This window comes from Neoarius graeffei, chromosome 26 (genome assembly GCF_027579695.1).
Source record: "Neoarius graeffei isolate fNeoGra1 chromosome 26, fNeoGra1.pri, whole genome shotgun sequence".
NCBI classification, from domain to species: domain Eukaryota; kingdom Metazoa; phylum Chordata; class Actinopteri; order Siluriformes; family Ariidae; genus Neoarius; species Neoarius graeffei.
The window spans coordinates 35,491,906-35,511,624 of NC_083594.1; the positions used below are offsets into that span (position 1 = coordinate 35,491,906).

General features: G+C 43.0%; 1 protein-coding gene across 1 annotated transcript in view; it reads left to right on the top strand.

Moving 5' to 3' along the window:
- alpl (alkaline phosphatase, biomineralization associated) overlaps window positions 1-19,719 on the top strand; it is a 177,633-nt gene that overhangs the window by 62,856 nt on the left and 95,058 nt on the right. Inside the window, exon 2 of the mRNA XM_060909801.1 lies at window positions 13,727-13,879. Within this exon, the coding sequence (XP_060765784.1) occupies window positions 13,792-13,879 (88 nt within the window). The 5' untranslated portion in view covers window positions 13,727-13,791. The remainder of the gene's footprint in view (window positions 1-13,726; window positions 13,880-19,719) is intronic.

A 19,719-nucleotide genomic window follows, 5' to 3' on the forward strand; every position in this document is an offset into this window, starting at 1 on the left:
GTGTCATTCGGACTAAAGAGGATAAGGACGAGAAAGAGGAGAATTTGAAGTTCAGAAGCCTGCATCTCTGATGGTATGGGGTTGCATTAGTGCATGTGGCATGGGCAGCTTACACATCTGGAAAGACACCATCAGTCCTGAAAGGTATATCCAGGTTCTAGAGCAACATATGCTCCCATCCAGATGACATCTCTTTCAGGGAAGACCTTGCATTTTCCAACATGACAATGCCAAACCACATACTGCATCAATTACAGCATCATGGCTGCGTAGAAGAAGGGTCCGGGTACTGAACTGGCCAGTCTGCAGTCCAGATCTTTCACCCATAGAAAACATTTGGCGCATCATAAAACGGAAGATACGACAAAAAAGACCTAAGACAGTTGAGCAACTAGAATCCTACATTAGACAAGAATGGGTTAACATTCCTATCCCTAAACTTGAGCAACTTGTCTCCTCAGTCCCCAGACGTTTACAGACTGTTGTAAAGAGAAAAGGGGATGTCTCACAGTGGTAAACATGGCCTTGTCCCAACTTTGAGATGTGTTTGTAACGTTCACTAGATGTGGGTGGAGCACAGAGGACGGCAGGACAGAGACTGAGTTCACAAAAACTCTTTTATTTTTACTTTTCAGTGGAAATTGGTTTCTCTCTCAGCCACACACGCATGCACACACATTCCGGTTGTCTGGTTGTGGAGAGAGCTCCTCTGCTCTCGCTCTCCCTCCTTAAATAGCCCGGTTTACTGGGGAGAACACACACAAAACATAGATTAATCACACTCAGGTGAAGCGATTCTGCCACTTACCTTCCCCAACTCCGCCCTCCTGTCACAGACCGGCGCTTGACCACGCCCCCGTTGCCACAGTGTTGTTGTCATGAAATTTAAAATCACCTAATTTTTCTCTTTAAATGATACATTTTCTCAGTTTAAACATTTGATATATGTCATCTATGTTCTATTCTGAATAAAATATGGAATTTTGAAACTTCCACATCATTGCATTCCGTTTTTATTTACAATTTGTACAGTACTTTGTCCCAACTTTCTTGGAATCGGGGTTGTAAATGCAGCTAAACAACGTGTTGTTTTTGTTGGTTTTTTTTATCCAAATGAGAGTCAGAGCTTACCCGTCTGTGTTCTTGCTTCTTGAAGGCAGATCTTGTGGCTGATTGTTTCAAAACAATCTGACTTTCAGTTGTTCGTTCAGTTTTCTGTTCATTCACTTCTTCCACGTAAGGACGAGATGGCAGCAATATCCAGTTTAGAAATAAGACGGCTGGTCCACTTATTCTCTATTTTGTCCATACGGAGTACTCCGCCATTACTGCTCGGCTCAGGCAATTACTTAAATCCGGGACGGAACGGGACGTCACCGGTTTTAGCAACAACCGTGGGGAGGTCACTGCCTGAGCAATATGTCACAACCCGTTCCATCCCGGGTTTTAGCAACAACCCTTGGCTCGCTCTGGGAGGACTGGTACAACTGAACTTTGCTTTTTAAAAAAATTAAATAAAATGAAATAAATACTTTCCTTTTCTTGTAGTTTTATTTAATTGTTGATACTGCACCCTCTTTCAGTACGGGCTTATAGCCAACGCTCCTCAACAGATCATAGGTTTTGTACGAGTCCTCAGTAAAATGTGCAGAGCAGAGGAGAGACCACTTCATAGGCGCCCAATGTGCCCGTGAACTTCTTGCAAAATGCATCCAAATCTTTGCAGTTTGAACATTCTTGGACCATGAATGCAATGTAAGTCCACCTTCTGTCATGTTGCTGGCAGGTGCAGCCACACATCTACGTGGCATGGCGATAAATTAGTTCAAAATGGAGGCTCAGAGTTGCAGTCAGCTCTGTGTTTTAGTATAGCGGAAATGGTGATGAGACCGATAGACTTCTTGCTGTGACGTTACGGACGTCAAGGTCATTCACTTAGACCGCTACCTATATAAATCACTTTAATCATAAAAATTACTATATTAGATTTATCGTTAATGCTTAAAACTATTCCTGTGCCATTCTTGAGGTCTCAAGGCATTTATAAATGAAAGCGAGGCCATGGCTCTGCATATCTCCTTTAAGCACATTTTTTCTTGCATGATATTAAGTCAAGTGAGGTGTAATATTAAGTCCAGTACCACTGTCTGGCAGTTTGATTTGATCACATAAAGTTGTGGTCAGAAGTTTACATACACAGACATGAATGCCATTGCAATATTGGGATTTCAGTGATTTCTTTGAGCTGTTTTTTTTTATAGCAGAGTAATTTCAATGATGTAAAACCTACATCTCTGATAGAAAAAAAAACAGGAGGTTGGTGCACAAATTTTAATTTATTTTGGGTTTTCTGAAATCAATTCAGGGTCAGAATTATACATACAGGGTCAAAAATGTACATACGCCCACTTAGATTATTAATTCAGTGCTGCTTCAAAGCTTCAAAATATCTTTTAACTTGCCAAGGTCTCTAAACTTCCTGTTAGCGATCATGATTGACTATAGCCGGTAGCTTCTCTGTGCAAACACAAAAAAACATTTGTTTGACTGCATTCATTGGATTGACCAACACGCAGTATAATGGGGATGTCCAAGGAGCTCAGTGCAGATCTGAGAAAGAGGCTCGTAGATTGACAACTCAGGAATGCTTCTTGGAGCCATCAATTCAAACAACTGTATGTAATTACAAGTTACTGGGAGGCGTAGCCACTTTGCCCAAAGACCCAAACTGTCATCCTCAGCTTAGAGGAAATTTGTTAGAAGAAGAAGAGGAAGTCTTGATTTGTCACATGCACACTGAAGCACAGTGAAATTCATTCTCTGCATTTAACCCATCTGAAGCGGTGAATACATGCATGCACACCTGCAAGTCAGCAATGAACACACACACACAGAGAACAGTGGGCAGCTATGCTACAGCTAGGATGCTAGGATGGTCAGGAACAACCCAGGTCTGCCATGAACTGGAAGCTGCTGGAACACTGTGTACAGTCAAGCTAGTTTTACATTGTCATGGACTAAGAGACTGCCATCCAAGAAAGAAGCCCCTGCTGCAAAATTGATGCCTTCAACCTCAACTAAAGTTTGCAGCTGACCACAGGAACAAAGAAAAAGCCTTCTGGAGGAAAAAAAATTGATCAAATGAAACAGAGGTTGAGTTGTATGGTTATAATGAGCAGTGTACAGAGGAACACTGTACCAACTGTTAAGCATGGTGGTGGTACCACCATGCTCTGGGGCTGTTTTGCTGTCAGTGGAACCGGTGCATTGCACAAAGTGGATGGAATAATGGAAGGAGGATGATGACAGAATTCTTCAGTGTCATCTCAAACCATCAAAAATCTAGACACACTTGGGTGTTCCAGCAGAACAATGACCCCAAACACACATCAAATGTTGTGAAAAGTAGGCTAACATTTGAGCTTAAAACAAGTCCTGACCTCAACCCTATCGAAAATATGTGGACTGTGCTTAAAATTAATGTCTGTGCCAGGAAATATGTAGATTTAATTGAACTCTGTACCATTTTTGTCAAGAAGTGTGATCAAATATCCAACCAGAATTCTGCTAGAAGCTTGTTGGTGACTACCAAAAGCGTCTGGTCAAGGTGAAACTTGCTAAGGAACATTTAACCAACTATTAAGTGTGCTGTATGCATAATTTTTTACCCTGTGTTGATTTCACAAAATCCATAAATTAAAACTTGCACACCAAATTCTTCTTTTTTTTCTATTGAAGATGTATGTTGTGTAATCATTCTGCTGCACATAAAGAACAGTTCAAATAACTAATTGAAAGCCTAATATTGCCATTACATTCATATCCATGATGACATTCAGGTTTGTGTATGTAAACTTCTGACTACAACTGTATGTCATGCTGAAATGTATGCTTTGGATATAGCCCCAAATATATTACAGCCAATATCTCATCTCATTATCTCTAGCCGTTTTATCCTTCTACAGGGTCACAGGCAAGCTGGAGCCTATCCCAGCTGACTACAGGCGAAAGGCGGGGTACACCCTGGACAAGTCACCAGGTCATCACAGGGCTGACACATAGACACAGACAACCAATCACACTCACACCTACGGTCAATTTAGAGTCACCAGTGTTAGGGTTTTGCTGGGATTCGAACCTGGTTCGTTGGTGTGATGATCCAGCAAACCCCCACTAGGCCACCAGGGGAATGACTCAAATGCAGAGGCGCGAGGCGGAAGTAGAAAAAGTAACAAAAGGTTTATTTATACTATGTACACTATATACAATCCAGGGTAAAACAAAAAAAACAAAAACAAAGAGTATAATTCAAAAAGAAAAAGGCAAAAATGCAAAAGCTCAGAAGATCCACAAAACACAGTACAAAGGAAACTGGAGATAAACATAACAGCACAAAGACTCCGTGACAAGAGGACTGAACTCAGGGGTATAAATACACAAACTAATTAAGGACACAGGTGAAGATAATTAGGACTAACAGGCAATTAACAAAAAAAAAACACAAAACACAGGAACAGTGGCGGCCTCTAGAGGCCAAAATAAATATGACACGAAAAGGAAATAACAGCGGCCTCTAGAGGCCAAAACAGTCCAAGTCCTAACAGGACCCCCCCCTCTAGGAGCGTCTCCTGACGTTCCCAGGGCGATCCGGATGGGCCGAATGGAAGTCCCGACACAGTTCTTCATCCAGGACATCCCGAGCAGGAACCCAGCAGCGCTCCTCAGGACCATAGCCCTCCCAGTCCACCAGATATTGCAACCCGCCGCGGACCCGGCGGGAGTCAAGCAGGCGATGCACAGTGAACACAGTCTGCCCCTGGAAGATGCGGGGGGGGTGGGGGGTTCCTAGGGGCAGGGGCATACGTAGACGTCAGTACAGGCCGCAACAGGGAAACATGGAAAGTGGGGTTGATCCTCAGAGTCCAGGGCAACTGGAGCCGGTAGGAGACAGGGTTCACCCTGCGCACCACCTTGAAGGGGCCAATGTAGCGAGGAGCAAGCTTGCGGTTCTCCACCCGCAGCGGAAGGTCCTTAGTGGACAGCCAAACCCGCTGCCCAGGGCGGAAAGTGTGTGCAGGTCTTCTATGGCGGTTGGCCTGAGTCTGGTTGGTTCTGGAGGTCTGTATGAGGGTCTTCCTGACCTTGCTCCAGGTCTTGCGACACCGTCTCACATATTGGTTGACCGAGGGCACCCCCGCGTCCTCCTCCTGGTCCGGGAACAGAGGTGGCTGGAACCCGAATTGGCACTGGAATGGCGACAGCTTGGTGGCCGATGACTGCAGGGTGTTGTGGGCGTACTCTGCCCATGGCAGCCAGGTGCTCCACGATGTCGGGTTATCCATAGCCAGGCCTCGCAGGGTGGTTTCCAGGTCCTGGTTGAGCCTCTCCGTCTGACCATTGGACTGTGGGTGAAACCCAGAGGAGAGGCTGGCAGTGGCTCCGATGACCTTGCAGAACCCGTGCCACACTCGGGAGGAGAACTGGGGCCCTCGGTCTGAGACGATGTCCTGTGGAAGACCAAAGACTCGGAAGACATGATTAAATATAAGTTTCGCTGTTTCAAGAGTAGAGGGGAGTTTGCACAGAGGTATGAAGCGGCAGGCCTTGGAGAATCTGTCAACAATGACCAAAATGACCATGTTACCTTGTGACTCAGGGAGACCCGTGATGAAGTCGACTGCCACGTGGGACCAGGGACGCCGGGGAATGGTCAGAGGATGCAGGAGACCCTGTGGACGCTGTCGTGGGTTCTTGGTTCTGGTGCAAACCTCACAGGACAGGACAAATGACCTTACTTCCTGCTCCATGTTAGGCCACCAGAAGCGTCTTTTCAGGAAGTCCAGGGTCCTCCGAGCTCCCGGGTGGGCGGTGAGAGGGGAAGAGTGACCCCACTGGAGAACCTTGGCCCGGGCTTGATGTGGGACGTACAAGAGGCCCGGTGGCCCCGTCCCAGGACCGGAGTCCTGGCGTTGGGCTCGTCGAACAGCCTCCTCAATACCCCAGCGGACAGGGGCCACAATCCGGGACACCGGGATAATAGGCCCGACTTCATTCTCCCTGTTAGTGGCAGAGAACAGCCTGGACAGTGCGTCAGGTTTGGTGTTCTTGGAGCCGGGACGGTACGAGAGGGTGAAGTCAAACCGACTGAAAAACAGGGCCCACCTAGCCTGTCGAGGGTTCAGTCTCTTGGCTTGCTGGAGGTACTCCAGGTTCTTGTGGTCAGTCCAAACCAGGAATGGATGTTGCGCTCCCTCCAGCCAGTGCCTCCACTCCTCAAGGGCCAGTTTGACCGCTAGCAGTTCTTGATCCCCCACATCGTACCGGGACTCCGCAGGACTCAGGCGGTGGGAGAAGTAAGCGCAGGGGTGCAGCTTTCCTTCCGAACGTTGAGAGAGTACCGCGCCGACACCACTGTCCGAGGCGTCCACCTCCACGATGAATAGTTGGGAGGTGTCCGGGAGGACCAGAATGGGTGCCGTGCAGAAGCGGGCCTTGAGGTCTTTGAACGCCTTTTCTGCCTGAGGAGACCAGCCATAAGATCGACCTGTCCCTTTGGTGAGGTCTGACATGGGTGCTGCCACAGAACTGAAGTTCCTGATGAACTTGCGGTAGAAGTTAGCGAATCCTAAGAACCGCTGAACCTCCTTAACGGACTTGGGAGTAGGCCAGTCCCGGACGGCCAGGGTCTTGGCAGGGTCCATTTGGAGTTGGCCTGTCCGTACAATAAATCCCAGAAAGGAGACCTCGGGAACATGAAATTTGCATTTCTGGGCCTTGGCGAACAGATTGTTCTGTAGCAGCCTCTGGAGAACCTGGCGGACATGGTGGCGGTGCTCCTGCACGGTCTTGGAAAAGATAAGGATATCATCGAGGTAGACAAAGACGTACAGGTTAATCATGTCCCTTAAGACGTCGTTGATTAGGGCCTGAAAAACAGCTGGTGCGTTGGTGAGTCCGAAGGGCATCACCTGGTATTCGTAGTGCCCAGACAGAGTCTTTCTGTTAGGGTTTTGCTGGGATTCGAACCTGGTTCGTTGGTGTGATGATCCAGCAAACCCCCACTAGGCCACCAGGGGAATGACTCAAATGCAGAGGCGCGAGGCAGAAGTAGAAAAAGTAACAAAAGGTTTATTTATACTATGTACACTATATACAATCCAGGGTAAAACAAAAAAAACAAAAACAAAGAGTATAATTCAAAAAGAAAAAGGCAAAAATGCAAAAGCTCAGAAGATCCACAAAACACAGTACAAAGGAAACTGGAGATAAACATAACAGCACAAAGACTCCGTGACAAGAGGACTGAACTCAGGGGTATAAATACACAAACTAATTAAGGACACAGGTGAAGATAATTAGGACTAACAGACAATTAACAAAAAAAAAACACAAAACACAGGAACAGTGGCGGCCTCTAGAGGCCAAAATAAATATGACACGAAAAGGAAATAACAGCGGCCTCTAGAGGCCAAAACAATCCAAATCCTAACAACCAGTTAACCTAACCTGCATGTCTTTGGACTGTGGGGGAAACCGGAGCAAACCCACGCGGAGAACATGCAAACTCCGCACAGAAAGGCCCTCGCCGGCCCCGGGGCTCGAACCCAGGACCTTCTTGCTGTGAGGCGACAGCGCTAACCACTACACCACCGTGCCGCCCTACAGCCAATATTAAATATATAAATATGACAATACTAATTAGTTCATTCATCATCAGTAACCTCTCTCTCTCTCACGCGCACACACACACACACACACTAACTCATTCACACTCAGGTGCAATTTAGCATAGCCTATCCACCTTTGGGCACCATTTGTAGAACATGAGAAACTCCACACAGACAGTTAACTGAGCTCAGAATTGAACCCTAAACCTTTGAAGTGGCAAGGTGACTATGTACACGAGTACTACCCACACTAGCAACTAATTAATTTGTATCTTTTGTATGAACAGATGCTTTTTACACATCTTAATTTAAGACATTCCTTAGAAAACTAGAAAACTATTTTATGGATCACATTATGAATTTAAAGTGAGCTGTAAGTGTAGCATTGTGTGATTAATCAGCCCAACCTTCAAACCATGGCACATTTTCTTTGCAGGAGAGTGCATCAAATTAACAAAAATGTTGTATTTTTTTTATTTGACAACTCAAAATAATAAATTTAAATTTTGATAAATGAGCCTTCATCCCCCATACACATTATGATTAGATGTCCTTGAGTGAGTATCTTTGTTAAAAAGTCTGCATGGTGTAAAAGCCAATGCAAAAAATAAAAGCAAAATACAAAATAAGAGGATGTGCTAGATCAGGTTTTATTTTATAAGCTACTGAATAATGGTTGTTAAAATAAACCAAACTTGCAGTGATTTACTACTAGTAGCATTGCTGCTAGATTTATTTAAATGCTTGCTATCATTTTGTTCATGCAGTATGTCTTCTTTTTAGGTTTTAGTTTGATTTTAATATTAATCCAGCCACTGGGGGTGCATAAGCATACTCTTGGTGCTGGTCCCAAGCCCGGATAAATTGGAGAGGGTTGCATCAGGAAGGGCATCTGGCATAAAACTGTGGCAAATTTAACATGCAGATTGAAAAGAATACCATACCGGATCAGTCGGGGCCCGGGTTAACAACGGCCGCCTCCGGTACTGTTGGTCAACAGGGTGCTGGTGGAAAGTATGCTACTGTTGCGCCAAAACGGAGAAGGAAAAAGAAAGGGGGGAGTCGTGTTAGGAGAGTGCATGAAAGATGGGAAGGGAAGGAGCTTAGAATTGAGCTTAGGAACACTGAATGTGGGAACATTTACTGGCAGAGCGAGAGAGTTAGCAGGTATGATGGAAAGAAGGAAGTTGGACATTTTGTGTGTGCAGGAGACGAGGTGGAAGGGAAGCAAGGCCAAGAACATTGGAGGTGGATGCAAGTTGTTTTATTATGGAGTCGATGGAAAGAGAAATGGTGTTGGTATTGTTTTGAGGGGAGAGTTGGTCAACAGTGTGATTGATGTGAAGAGGGTGTCAGAGTGATAGTCATGAAGTTGGAGATTCAAGGAGTGGTAATCAATGTTGTGTGTGCGTACGCCCCACAGGTTGGATGTGAGAATGAAGAGAAAGAGTCTTTCTGGGAAAAGATGGATGAAGTGGTAGAAAGTATACCGAGGGAGGAGCGCATGCTGACAGGAGCAAATTTCAATGAACATGTTGGCAAGAGAAACAGAGGAGATGAGGACATGATGGGCAGATATGGTGTAAGAGAGAGAAATGTGGAAGGGCAAATGGTGGTTAATTTTTCAAAGAGGATTAATTTGTCAATAGTCAATACATACTTTGAGAAGAAAGAGCATAACAGGGTGATGTTTAAGAGTGGAGGAAGGTCTACACAGGTGGACTACATACTCTGCAGAAGGGGTAACCTGAAGGAGATTGGAGACTGTAAAGTGATGGCAGGGGAGAGTGTAGCAAGACAACATCGAGTGGTCGTGTGCAGGATGAGCTTGAAAGTGAAAAAGAGATAGTGTGAAATAGTAGAGCTGAAGATTAAGTGGTGGAAACTAAAAGAGGTTGAACATCAGAAGGAGTTTAGGGAAGAAATGAGACGAGCATTGAGTGGTAATGGAAGTCTGCCGGAAGATTGGGATACTATTGCTATACTAGTAAGAGAGGCAGCAAGGAAGGTGCTAGGGTGGTCATTGGGAAGGAGGAAGGAAGACAAGGAGACATGGTGGTGGAACAAAGAAGTGCAGGAAATTATAAAAGAGAAGAGGCTAGCAAAGAAGAATTGGGATGATCAGAGAGATGAGGAAAGCAGGCAGTTATACAGAGAGATGAGACGGAAGGCAAAAAGAGCTGTAGCGAAGGCGAAAGCAGATGCATACCAGGAATTGTACGCAAGACTGGAGACCAAAGAAGGAGAGAAAGACCTGTACAGACTAGCTAATCAGAGAAACAGGGAAGCGAGGGATGTACAGCAGGTAAGAGTAATGAAAGATGTGAATGGAAATGTGCTGACAAACAAAGAGAGTGTATTAAGCAGGTGGAAAGAGTATTTTGAGGATTTATTAAATGAGAAGAATCCAAGAGAGAAAAGGTCAGATTCGTTGGAGACAGTAAATCAGGAAGCAGAGTTGGTTAGTAAGGATGAGGTGAGGGCAGCCATGAAAAGAATGAAGACTGGGAAAGCAGTCGGACCAGATGGTATCCCAACTGAGGCTTGGAGATGTTTGGGTGAGACGGCTGTGGAGTTCCTAATGAGATTGTTTAATAAGATCTTAGAGAATGAGAAAATGCTGAATGAATGGAGAGTGTGCTCGTCCCAATATACAAGAATAAGGGAGATAGCTGCAGTAATTACAGGGATAAAATTGATGAGCCACACCATGAAGTTATGGGAAAGGGTATTGGAGGTGAGATTGAGAAGAGAGGTAGCAATCTGTGAACAGCAGTATGGGTTTATGCCAAGGAAGAGCACATCATATGCAATTTTTGCTTTAAGAATGTTAATGGAAAAGTACAGGGAAGGCCAGAGAAAGCTACATTGTGTGTTTGTACACCTGGAGAAGGCATACGATAGAGTGCCGAGAGATGAGTTATGGTATTGTATGAGAAAGTGTGGAGTGAATGAGAAGTATATTAGAGTGGTCCAAGACATGTATGAGAACAGTGAAACAGCAGTGAGGTGTGCAGTTGGAATGACTGAATGGTTCAAGGTGAAGGTGGGACTTCATCAAGGATCTGCTTTGAGTCCTTTCTTGTTTGCCATAGTGATGGATAGCTTGACGGATGAAGTGAGGCAAGAGTCACCATGGAACATGATGTTTGTGGATGATATTGTGATATGTAGTGAAAGTAGAAAGGAGGTTGAGTTGGGTTTGGAGAGATGGAGGTATGCATTGGATCGAAGAGGAATGAAGGTGGGCAGTAGCAAAACATGTGCATTAATGAGAATGGGGATGAGAGTGTAGTGAAGATGCAAGAAGTAGACATAAAGAGAGTTGGTGAATTCAAGTACCTGGGGTCAACTGTGCAGGAAAATGGGGGCTGCGATAGTGAGGTGAGAAAGAGAGTGCAGGCAGGGTGGAGCAGTTGGGGAAGGATTTTGGGAGTCATTTGATATAGGAAAGTCCCAGCAAAAGTGAAAGGTAAGATGTATAAGACAGTAGTGAGATCAGCTATGATGTATGGATTGGAGACTGTACCCTTAATGAAGAGACAGGAGGTGGCAGAGTTAAGGATGTTAAGGTTTGCGATGGGTGTGACAAGGTTGGACAGGATAAGGAATGAGCACATCAGAGGGACAGCACATGTGGAGAGCTTGGGAATTAAGCTAAGAGAGATGAGACTGAGATGGTATGGGCACATCCCGAGAAGAGATGCAGAGCATGTTGGAAGGAGAATGTTGAGGATGGAGCTGCCAGGCACATGGAAATGAGGAAGGCCAAAGAGGAGATACGTGGATGTGGTGAGCGAGGACATGAAAGTGGCAGGTGTGGTAGAGAAGGATGTGGAAGACAGAGAGCAATGGAGACGAAAGATCCACTGTGGCGACCCCTAATCGGGAGTAGCCAAAAGAAGAGGCAGCTTGATTTTAATATTGTTTTTGCTTTTGTGTAACCTTGCATTATTTTTCTGTAAGGTAGAAAAATGTTATTTTCTTCTTCAGTCCTTATTTTCTTTCCCTGATTTTCCCCCTGTCACTTTCTGATATAAAATGCTCTTTTTAAAGGGGTCTCACATGGTCCTTGTTTCATTATGAAGTTGGTTGAATTGGTATGCAATAAAAGTTTTCCCCCTTCAAATCTTCCCTTTGCCAATTATCATTTCTCATTACTTTTATTTCTTACTACAACCCCGATTCCAAAAAAGTTGGGACACTGTGTAAAACATAAATAATAACAGAATGTGAAGATTTGAAAGACATGGAAAACCTACATTTCATTGAAAATACTTGTAGTATAAAGACAATATATCAAATGTTGAAACTGAGAAATGTTGTTTCTTTAAAAATATATGCTCATTTTGAATTTGATGTCAGCAACACATTTCAAAAAAGTTGGGACAGGGCAACAAAAGACTGACAAAATTGTGTAATGCTAAAAAAAAAAACCTAATTTGGTTAACTGGCAACAGGTCAGTAACATGATTGGGTATAAAAAGTGCATCTCAGAGAGACTCAGTCTCTCAGAAGTAAAGATGGGGAGAGGTTCACCACTCTGTGAAAGACTGCATGGGCAAACAGTGCAACAATTTAAGAATAACATTCCTCAATGTAAAATTGCAAAGAATTTGGGGATCACATCATCTATGGTATGTACATAATATCATTGAAAGGTTGAGAGAATCTGGAGAAATCTCTGTATGCAAGAAACAAGGCTGAAAACTGACATTGGATGACTGTGATCTTCAGCCCCTCAGGTGACACTGTATTAAAAGCAGACGTGTCTGTAGTGGAAATCACTGTATGGGCTCAGGAACACTTCAGAAAACCATCGTCTGTGAAAACCGTTCATTACTGCATCCACAAATGCAAGTTAAAACCATATATACACAATATCCAGAAACACTGCCACCTTCTCTGGGCCCAAGCTCTTTTATGATGGACTGAGGCGAAGTGGAAAATTGTCCCAAGGTCTGATGAATCAAAATTAGAAATTATTTTTAGAAATCCTAGACATCATGTCCTCCAGGCTAAAGAGGAGAGGGACCATCTGGCTTGTTATCAGTGCACAGTTCAAAAGCCAGCATCTGTGATAGTATGAAGGTACATTAGTGCACATGACATGGGTAGCTTGTACATCTGGGAAGGTTTCATTAATGCTGAATGATATATACATGTTTCAAAGCAATATGCTGCCATTCAGACAAAATCTTTTTCGGGGAAGGCCTCCCTTCTTTCAGCAAGACAATGCCAAACTGTTTTCTGCACATATTAAAACTGCATGGCTCCGTAGTAAAAGAGTCCAGGTGCTAAACTGGCCTGCCTGCGGTCCAGCTCTGTCTCCCATTTAAAACATTTGGCACAATATGAAGTGCAAAATACGACAAAGGAGACCCCAAACTTGAGCAACTGAAACTGTATATCAGGCAAGAATGGGACATTTGTCTTTCAAAACTACAGCTCCTCAGTTCCCAAAAGTTTACAGAGTGTTGTTAAAAGTAGAGGTGATGCAACACAGTGGTAAACATGCCCCTGTCCCAATTTTTTTGAAATGTGTTGCTGGTATTAAATTCAAAATGAGCATATATTTTTCAAAAAACAATAACATTTCTCAGTTCCAACATCTGATATGTTGTCTTTGTACTATTTTCAGTGAAATAAAGGATTTCCATGATTTGCAAATTATCGCATTCTGTTTTTATTTACAGCTTACACAACGTCCCAACTTTTTTGGAATTGGGGTTGTAATTTTTTTGTCACTTCTTTCAACATTTTTCAGCCCAAGCTCCAGGGTTCTGGGAGTTTACTGCCTCCCTGACCTTTAATAAAACAAGCTAACTATTACAATATAAATGAAAATCATGGGACATTTCAGGAGATGAAGTTTTAAACATTTGCACTGACATTTAGAATATTCATAAGGTTGCATACTTCATTACACGTTTATTATAAACGTAGACCAGCAGGCTAGAGGATCTTTAAGTAAGAGGATGTCAGCAGTAATATGAAATGTCTTTCAGGATCACATGTCTAATTATCTTGTCTTCTTTTTTAAATTTTTTTATTTTTAGGAGAAGACCGAAGACTTGAAAACCTTTTTCCTGGCTGGCTGTCAAATGCGACAGATGTCTGAGAAATGATGTATAAGGACAGCATAATTAAAGCTATCATGCTTATCTTGTCTTGCCTGCTCTGGCAAGTCCAGGGGAAGCCATTGTTTCCTGGTGAGCAATACTACTTGTTTATATTTTGGGTGCATTGATGTATGCAGAGTTTAGGTCATTTGAATTTAACCTTGGTGCAGGTTGTAGGCAGGCGAGAACACAGCAATCACAGTCAGATGCAGAGCAAAAATTAATTGTCTGTGCAAAGTGTTTACAGTCCTTTTCCAAGTGAACTCTAGATCAGTTTGTTTGCAGTGTGAAAGTGAAGGTACCCTGAATCGAACCAGCTGCAGGAAGTGAACCAGAAATATCATATATTTGGGTTGTTGGCTGCATTTCTGTGTACGTGTGAGCTGCTAAACTGATATCTAATCTGTGAGACACAAATTGAGCCAAAGGACAGAGCTGTCGTGGCGGTTCCAGGAAAATGGGAAGGGTGGTGTCAAACCAGTCAGGCCGGGGGTCAGGCCTCCGGAAGCTCTGCAGTTTTTAAATGCCCGGAGGTGCAGAAACGTGCTGTAAATAAAATCTCTTGTTTTGAGCTGTCAGAGACATGTTGTAAATTAAATCTCTTAAAGAAAATGATTATATCAAAAATATGTTTTAAAAGTAGGAACTTTCAAAACCATTTTATGAGTCACTGAAAATTATATTGTCAGAGTTGCAGGTATAATATGTGTAGAACATAATTAAAACTGATATATGGTAATATTTATGAATGTTGCATTGTCATACTAGAAAAGCACTCGAAGAGCGCAGACCTCCGCCAAGAATCCTTTAAAAAATTCTGGGATCCAGATCACCGCCAAAATTTAATGGATTGTTACTTGTGCCCAGTCACACCTCTGGAAAAAATTTCAGAGCAATCCGTTCATAACTTTTTCCGTAATGTTGCTAACAGACAAACCAACAAACAAACCAATGCAACTGAAAACATAACCTCCTTGGCGGAGGTAATAATGCATTACCACATGACACACTACAATGTAATACACTGGCCACAAAATACCTTATATCAATAAATTATTACTATTTCAGCAACTGCAATCTGAGTACCTGCTCAGGACATTCAATGTACATATAAGACAGTGAATATACCCAGGAAAACTGAGGTAATGTAAGTGGCCACTTAAGACAGAGCTTAATACCAAGATAACTATAAACAAAGACTGCAAGAGTTGCATGTCTATAACACAAAGTCAGTAACTGCAGTCTGAGCTCTTGAGTCTAATGCCGCTTTTCCACTACCAACGCGGCTGAGTTGGGCTGAGCCGTGCCGTGCTGAGTTGGGCTGAGTCGAGCTGAGTGGGGCTGATGGAGTTGCATTTCGACTACAACCGCGCTGAACCGTGCTGGCTGGAAGTGGGTGGACACATTGGGTGGAGTTAGCGAAAGTGGGTGGACGTCAGGTGATGTCGTTAGGCGGCGCAAACAGTGACATCAATGACCTTTTAAGCGGTAGTCTCACGACCCGGATAGTAAACAATAAACATGGAGGACATGGAGTCGTTAGTGTTGCTGGTCTTGGTGCTGTGGCTTGTTGTCACCGACAACGCCAACAGATACTGGCAAGAGCGTATAGATGAGGTGAGGCGCATAAGGCTTCAGAAATTCTCGTAATTCTTCTTCCGGGTTTACGGTGTTTACAGATCCCAGCGTGCTCGCGGGGCGTGTGTGGGCGTGTGAGGACACTCCTCCTCACCAATCAGTGCACAGGGGAGTGTCTCCTCACGCCCCTAGCCCCACTCGGCTCGGTTTGGCTCGCTTCAGCCCTACTCCAAAACCGTGCGAGTTTTGGGTGCTGAGTAGGGCTGAAGCGAGCTGAGTCGTGCTGCTCTGAGGTAGTCGAAACGCGAGCCGTGTCGGGCTGAAGTGAGCTGAAGTGAGCTGAAAAAGGGTAGTGGAAAAGGGCCATAATAGACTGAGTTAACTATACAATGATTGTCTGAGTTGCATGTGAACATGTTCTATAATTCAAATTCAAAACACTTTTTATATATTTTTATTTATTATTATTATTTTTTGTTTTATAATAAGTCTTAGTTCCCAAGACTCAGGGGCTTTCAAGCATAATCTTCAGAGCCGTTGCAAAAATCAACATCTCTCACAGACCTATCCAGCCACTGTCATAAAAATCAAAGTGAGGCTTACCCCCAAAACGGCATGTATACCATGGACATACGCAGGGTATAATAAGTACAGGGATAATTAATGAATATGAGCAGTAGCCAGACAGCCAACACATGTGTGTATGCAGTAACCCTGCTGCAGCATCTTATCATTTTGGCTTGTGATATGTGTTAACGATACCATAAACATAAAAGGAGGGTTCACACCCTTTACATGGAGTCTACAGTTCAGTTTGGGAATACAGTATGTTATTATGTAGATGCACAAAGTTCCAGCGCCCTGTTAAAATCCAACAGGACTCGCCCAGCTTGCTTTTCACTGCATTCGTGTCATGAGTGAAAAAAAAACAAAGGTAGGACCTACTATTAAATAAAGATTTATACCATAAACTCTTCAGCTCACATAATTTATTTTTTTTTAAAAACCTTTATTAATTAAAAAACAGCAGGCATATCTCTATCTGCAATATAATCAAGTCGCAATTCCAAGTAGCCATGTACGAAAACTTTTTTTTTTTTTTGGATGGGGGGGCACCCCTCCTTAAATCCTTGCCAGGCTGTAATGCTGCAGAAATGTATGCCATGTGTTCTAGAGATTTGAACCACTTGACAAAAAGGAAAAAATAAATGATGGATGTGATATACAATATATTTTAAACTAGTTATTTATATAACCCCAATTCCAAATTTCCAAGTTGGGATGCTGTGTTGAACATAAATAAAAACAGGATGCAACAATTTGCAAATCATGGATACACTGTATTTCATTGAAAATAATATATAGACATCATATCAAATATTGAAACTGTCATATTTTTTGAAAAATCTATGCTCCTTTTTGAATTTGATACCAGCAACATATTTCAAAATGTTGGGACAGATATGTGTTTACCACTGTGTTGCATCACCTCTATTTTTAACAACACTTAATATTTTGGAACTGAGGAGACCAATTACTATAGTTTTGAAATTGAAATGTTGCCCCATTCTTGCCTGATATACAATTTCAGTTAGTCAACAGTTCAGGATCTCATTTGTCATATTTTATGCTTCATAATGCACCAAATGTTTTCAATGGGAGACAGGTCTGGACTAGCCTGGCAAGCCAGACTAAATGTGAATATTTAGTCTGGCCTCGCTTGTAGACATTTCCGAAGGGTGGGGGTGGAACAACCCGCTGTCTTTCAAACTGTCTCTGTGCGTATAGACCCCTTTCACTGACGTCACCCGAAACCGGAAGTAAACAGACCCTGCGCCATTTTGGAAGACCAACAAACTTGTGATAACGGCAGCGGTATGTGAACCCACGATAATAAAGTGGAGTGGCAAACGACTTAAACAAACAAATCTGAGCTGTTTTATTTATGATTTATTGGCCCAACAGTAGACTTGAAAGAAACCTGTGTGAGACTTGGCAAAAAACTGTGGATATAATGGATAAGTCTGTGCATGATCTGCGGACACTTTGAGGTAAGCAAACGCAAGAAATTCAGATTTAAAACATGCTAAATTGGCCCCGAGTTGATAACTGAATGAGGAGCAAGCCTCCCAGACTTCTACAATTTAATAATAATAACTATGTGTAGGTTATTCTTAATAACAGCTGTAATATCACGAACCAAGCCACTAACAACATAATTGTAAGCCTGTAGCCCTTTGTAGGCTTTCAAGTCATCAGCAGTGTAGGCACTGGGTGTAAACAAAAAATAGTTTACAATGTCTGGGTAGCAAACAGATGGCAGAATTGGTGTCCGGTCCTCCTTATGTATCTGACACGGAGAAATAATATAAATCGTGCTGCCTACCAGATTACAGTCGTCTGTTTTATTGTATCAGTACTAGTATCACTTACTATACTCATCAGTCATAGATTAGTCCAGTACAACATGACCAGCTTGCTTTTTTCCATTTGACTGTCGCAAGTTTTTTCAGGCTGGTACAGTCAAAAATTGAAAAAAGTTTTGGCCTACTAAACTAGTCATCGATTCTACTAGTGTATTAATTGGAGTCGACATGAAAACGTTTGGTAAAAACTTTAAACCAGTACAATCTCTTCTTCAAAGTTTCACCAAATGGTTTTATTTATGCAATTTAAAGCTCATAATACTGTATAACTTTGGTCGAGTAAAAGCACGGAGCAAAAACATGGCTGAATCCTGAATGACTCCTATTTGTTTAAATAGGGGACTACATAGGCGGCAGAATGCAGTTTCTTTATCCCTGCCATGGAAGTGCACTTGTATACTGAGGAGGAAAGCAATTTGCATTACAGCCGTGAGGCGGCTCGGCTCGGTTTTCCCTTTCGGGCGCTCTCGTTTTCTGTTAGAATTTGGTAAAGAAAAAAAAAATATATTATTTACCAGCTTACCGGGTCCATTAACATAAATCTGACAGCTGACAAGGTCGGGATATAAATGAACTTTTGCGTTAAACTGTGTGCTTGGATTCACATAATTTTTTCTGAGTCTTATCATATGGGTCAAACCCATCAATCACAGCCAGTTTCTCCACAGACCGTGCCCTTTCTGCAACTGGTAATGTACTCACATAACCCGAATTATCATCCATCGTGTCACTTTACTCTCGCTCGTACTTTGTTTTATATTGTGAGTGCATGTACTTGGTCTTCCAATATGGCGCCTAACAAAATCTCGCGGCGCGGTGACGTCATGTGAAAGGGGTCTATAGGCCAACGCTCTGACCAATCAGCGCAACAGTGACTGTGACGTAGTCAGAGTGACAGAAAGCAGTGGGGGAGACCTTGAAATAAATAATTTTTCAAAATGCGTATTAATTAATAAACAGGTTCTAGATATTAAGAAGTTTGGAGATAATGACCACAAGTTTGGAGTCTGTACCACATACTTAAAATACACTCTTATTTTTTTCAAGTGTTTTTCAAGGGTTTGCTTAAACTGTTTTTGAGAGTTTTTATTTTTATTTAGTGGTGTTTGGTGAAATAATTTCCCTTAAATTTAAAATAACGGGAAAATAAGAAACAATCAAAAAGTAATGTTTCAAAGCTGTTTATTAATTCTTCGTACTGCACAAACTAGCCCCATCCTTTTGGCTACCAGTGGAGCTAGCTGGTAGATCAGACTTTTGCCATAGCCGGTCGGCAAAACAGCGAAAACATCCTTCTTGAAAAGGAATGAGCGGAGAGCCTCTTCCTGCTCATGTTTCAACGAAAATTCCAAGTCTAATTCTTCTAAAACTTATTCCAAAGCGGAGTCAAACGCGTGCTGTTCACTAGCCGTAGCCATCTTTCCTGTTGTGCTTTCTCCAGCATCACGCAGCTTTGTCGTCACTCCTGCAAAAGCCCGCCCAAAGAATCCAAACAAAAACCTTGCGTTGTGATTGGCGGGCACGATTTGATGCCCGGGGTGTTTTTGTTGATATGGTGCGAGGCTAGACCCACTCGCAGGTAAAAAATATTTTTGGCCGCTAGGCGGGTGGGTCTAGTTTACTAGGCTAGGTCTGGACAGCAGACAGGCCATTTTAACACCTGGACTCTTTTACGACGGAGCCATGCAGTTGTAATACGTGCAGAATGCGGTTTTGCAGTGTGTTGCTGAAATAAACAAGGCCTTCCCTGAAAAAGATGTAATTTGGATGGCAGAATTTGCTCCAAAATTTGTATACATCATTCAGCATTAATGGTGCATTCTCAGATGTGCAAGCTACCCATGCCAATGAGCTCAGGCCCAGAGAAAGCAGCTGTGTTTCTGGATATGGTGTGTGTGTGTATGTGTGTATGTGTGTGTGTGTGTG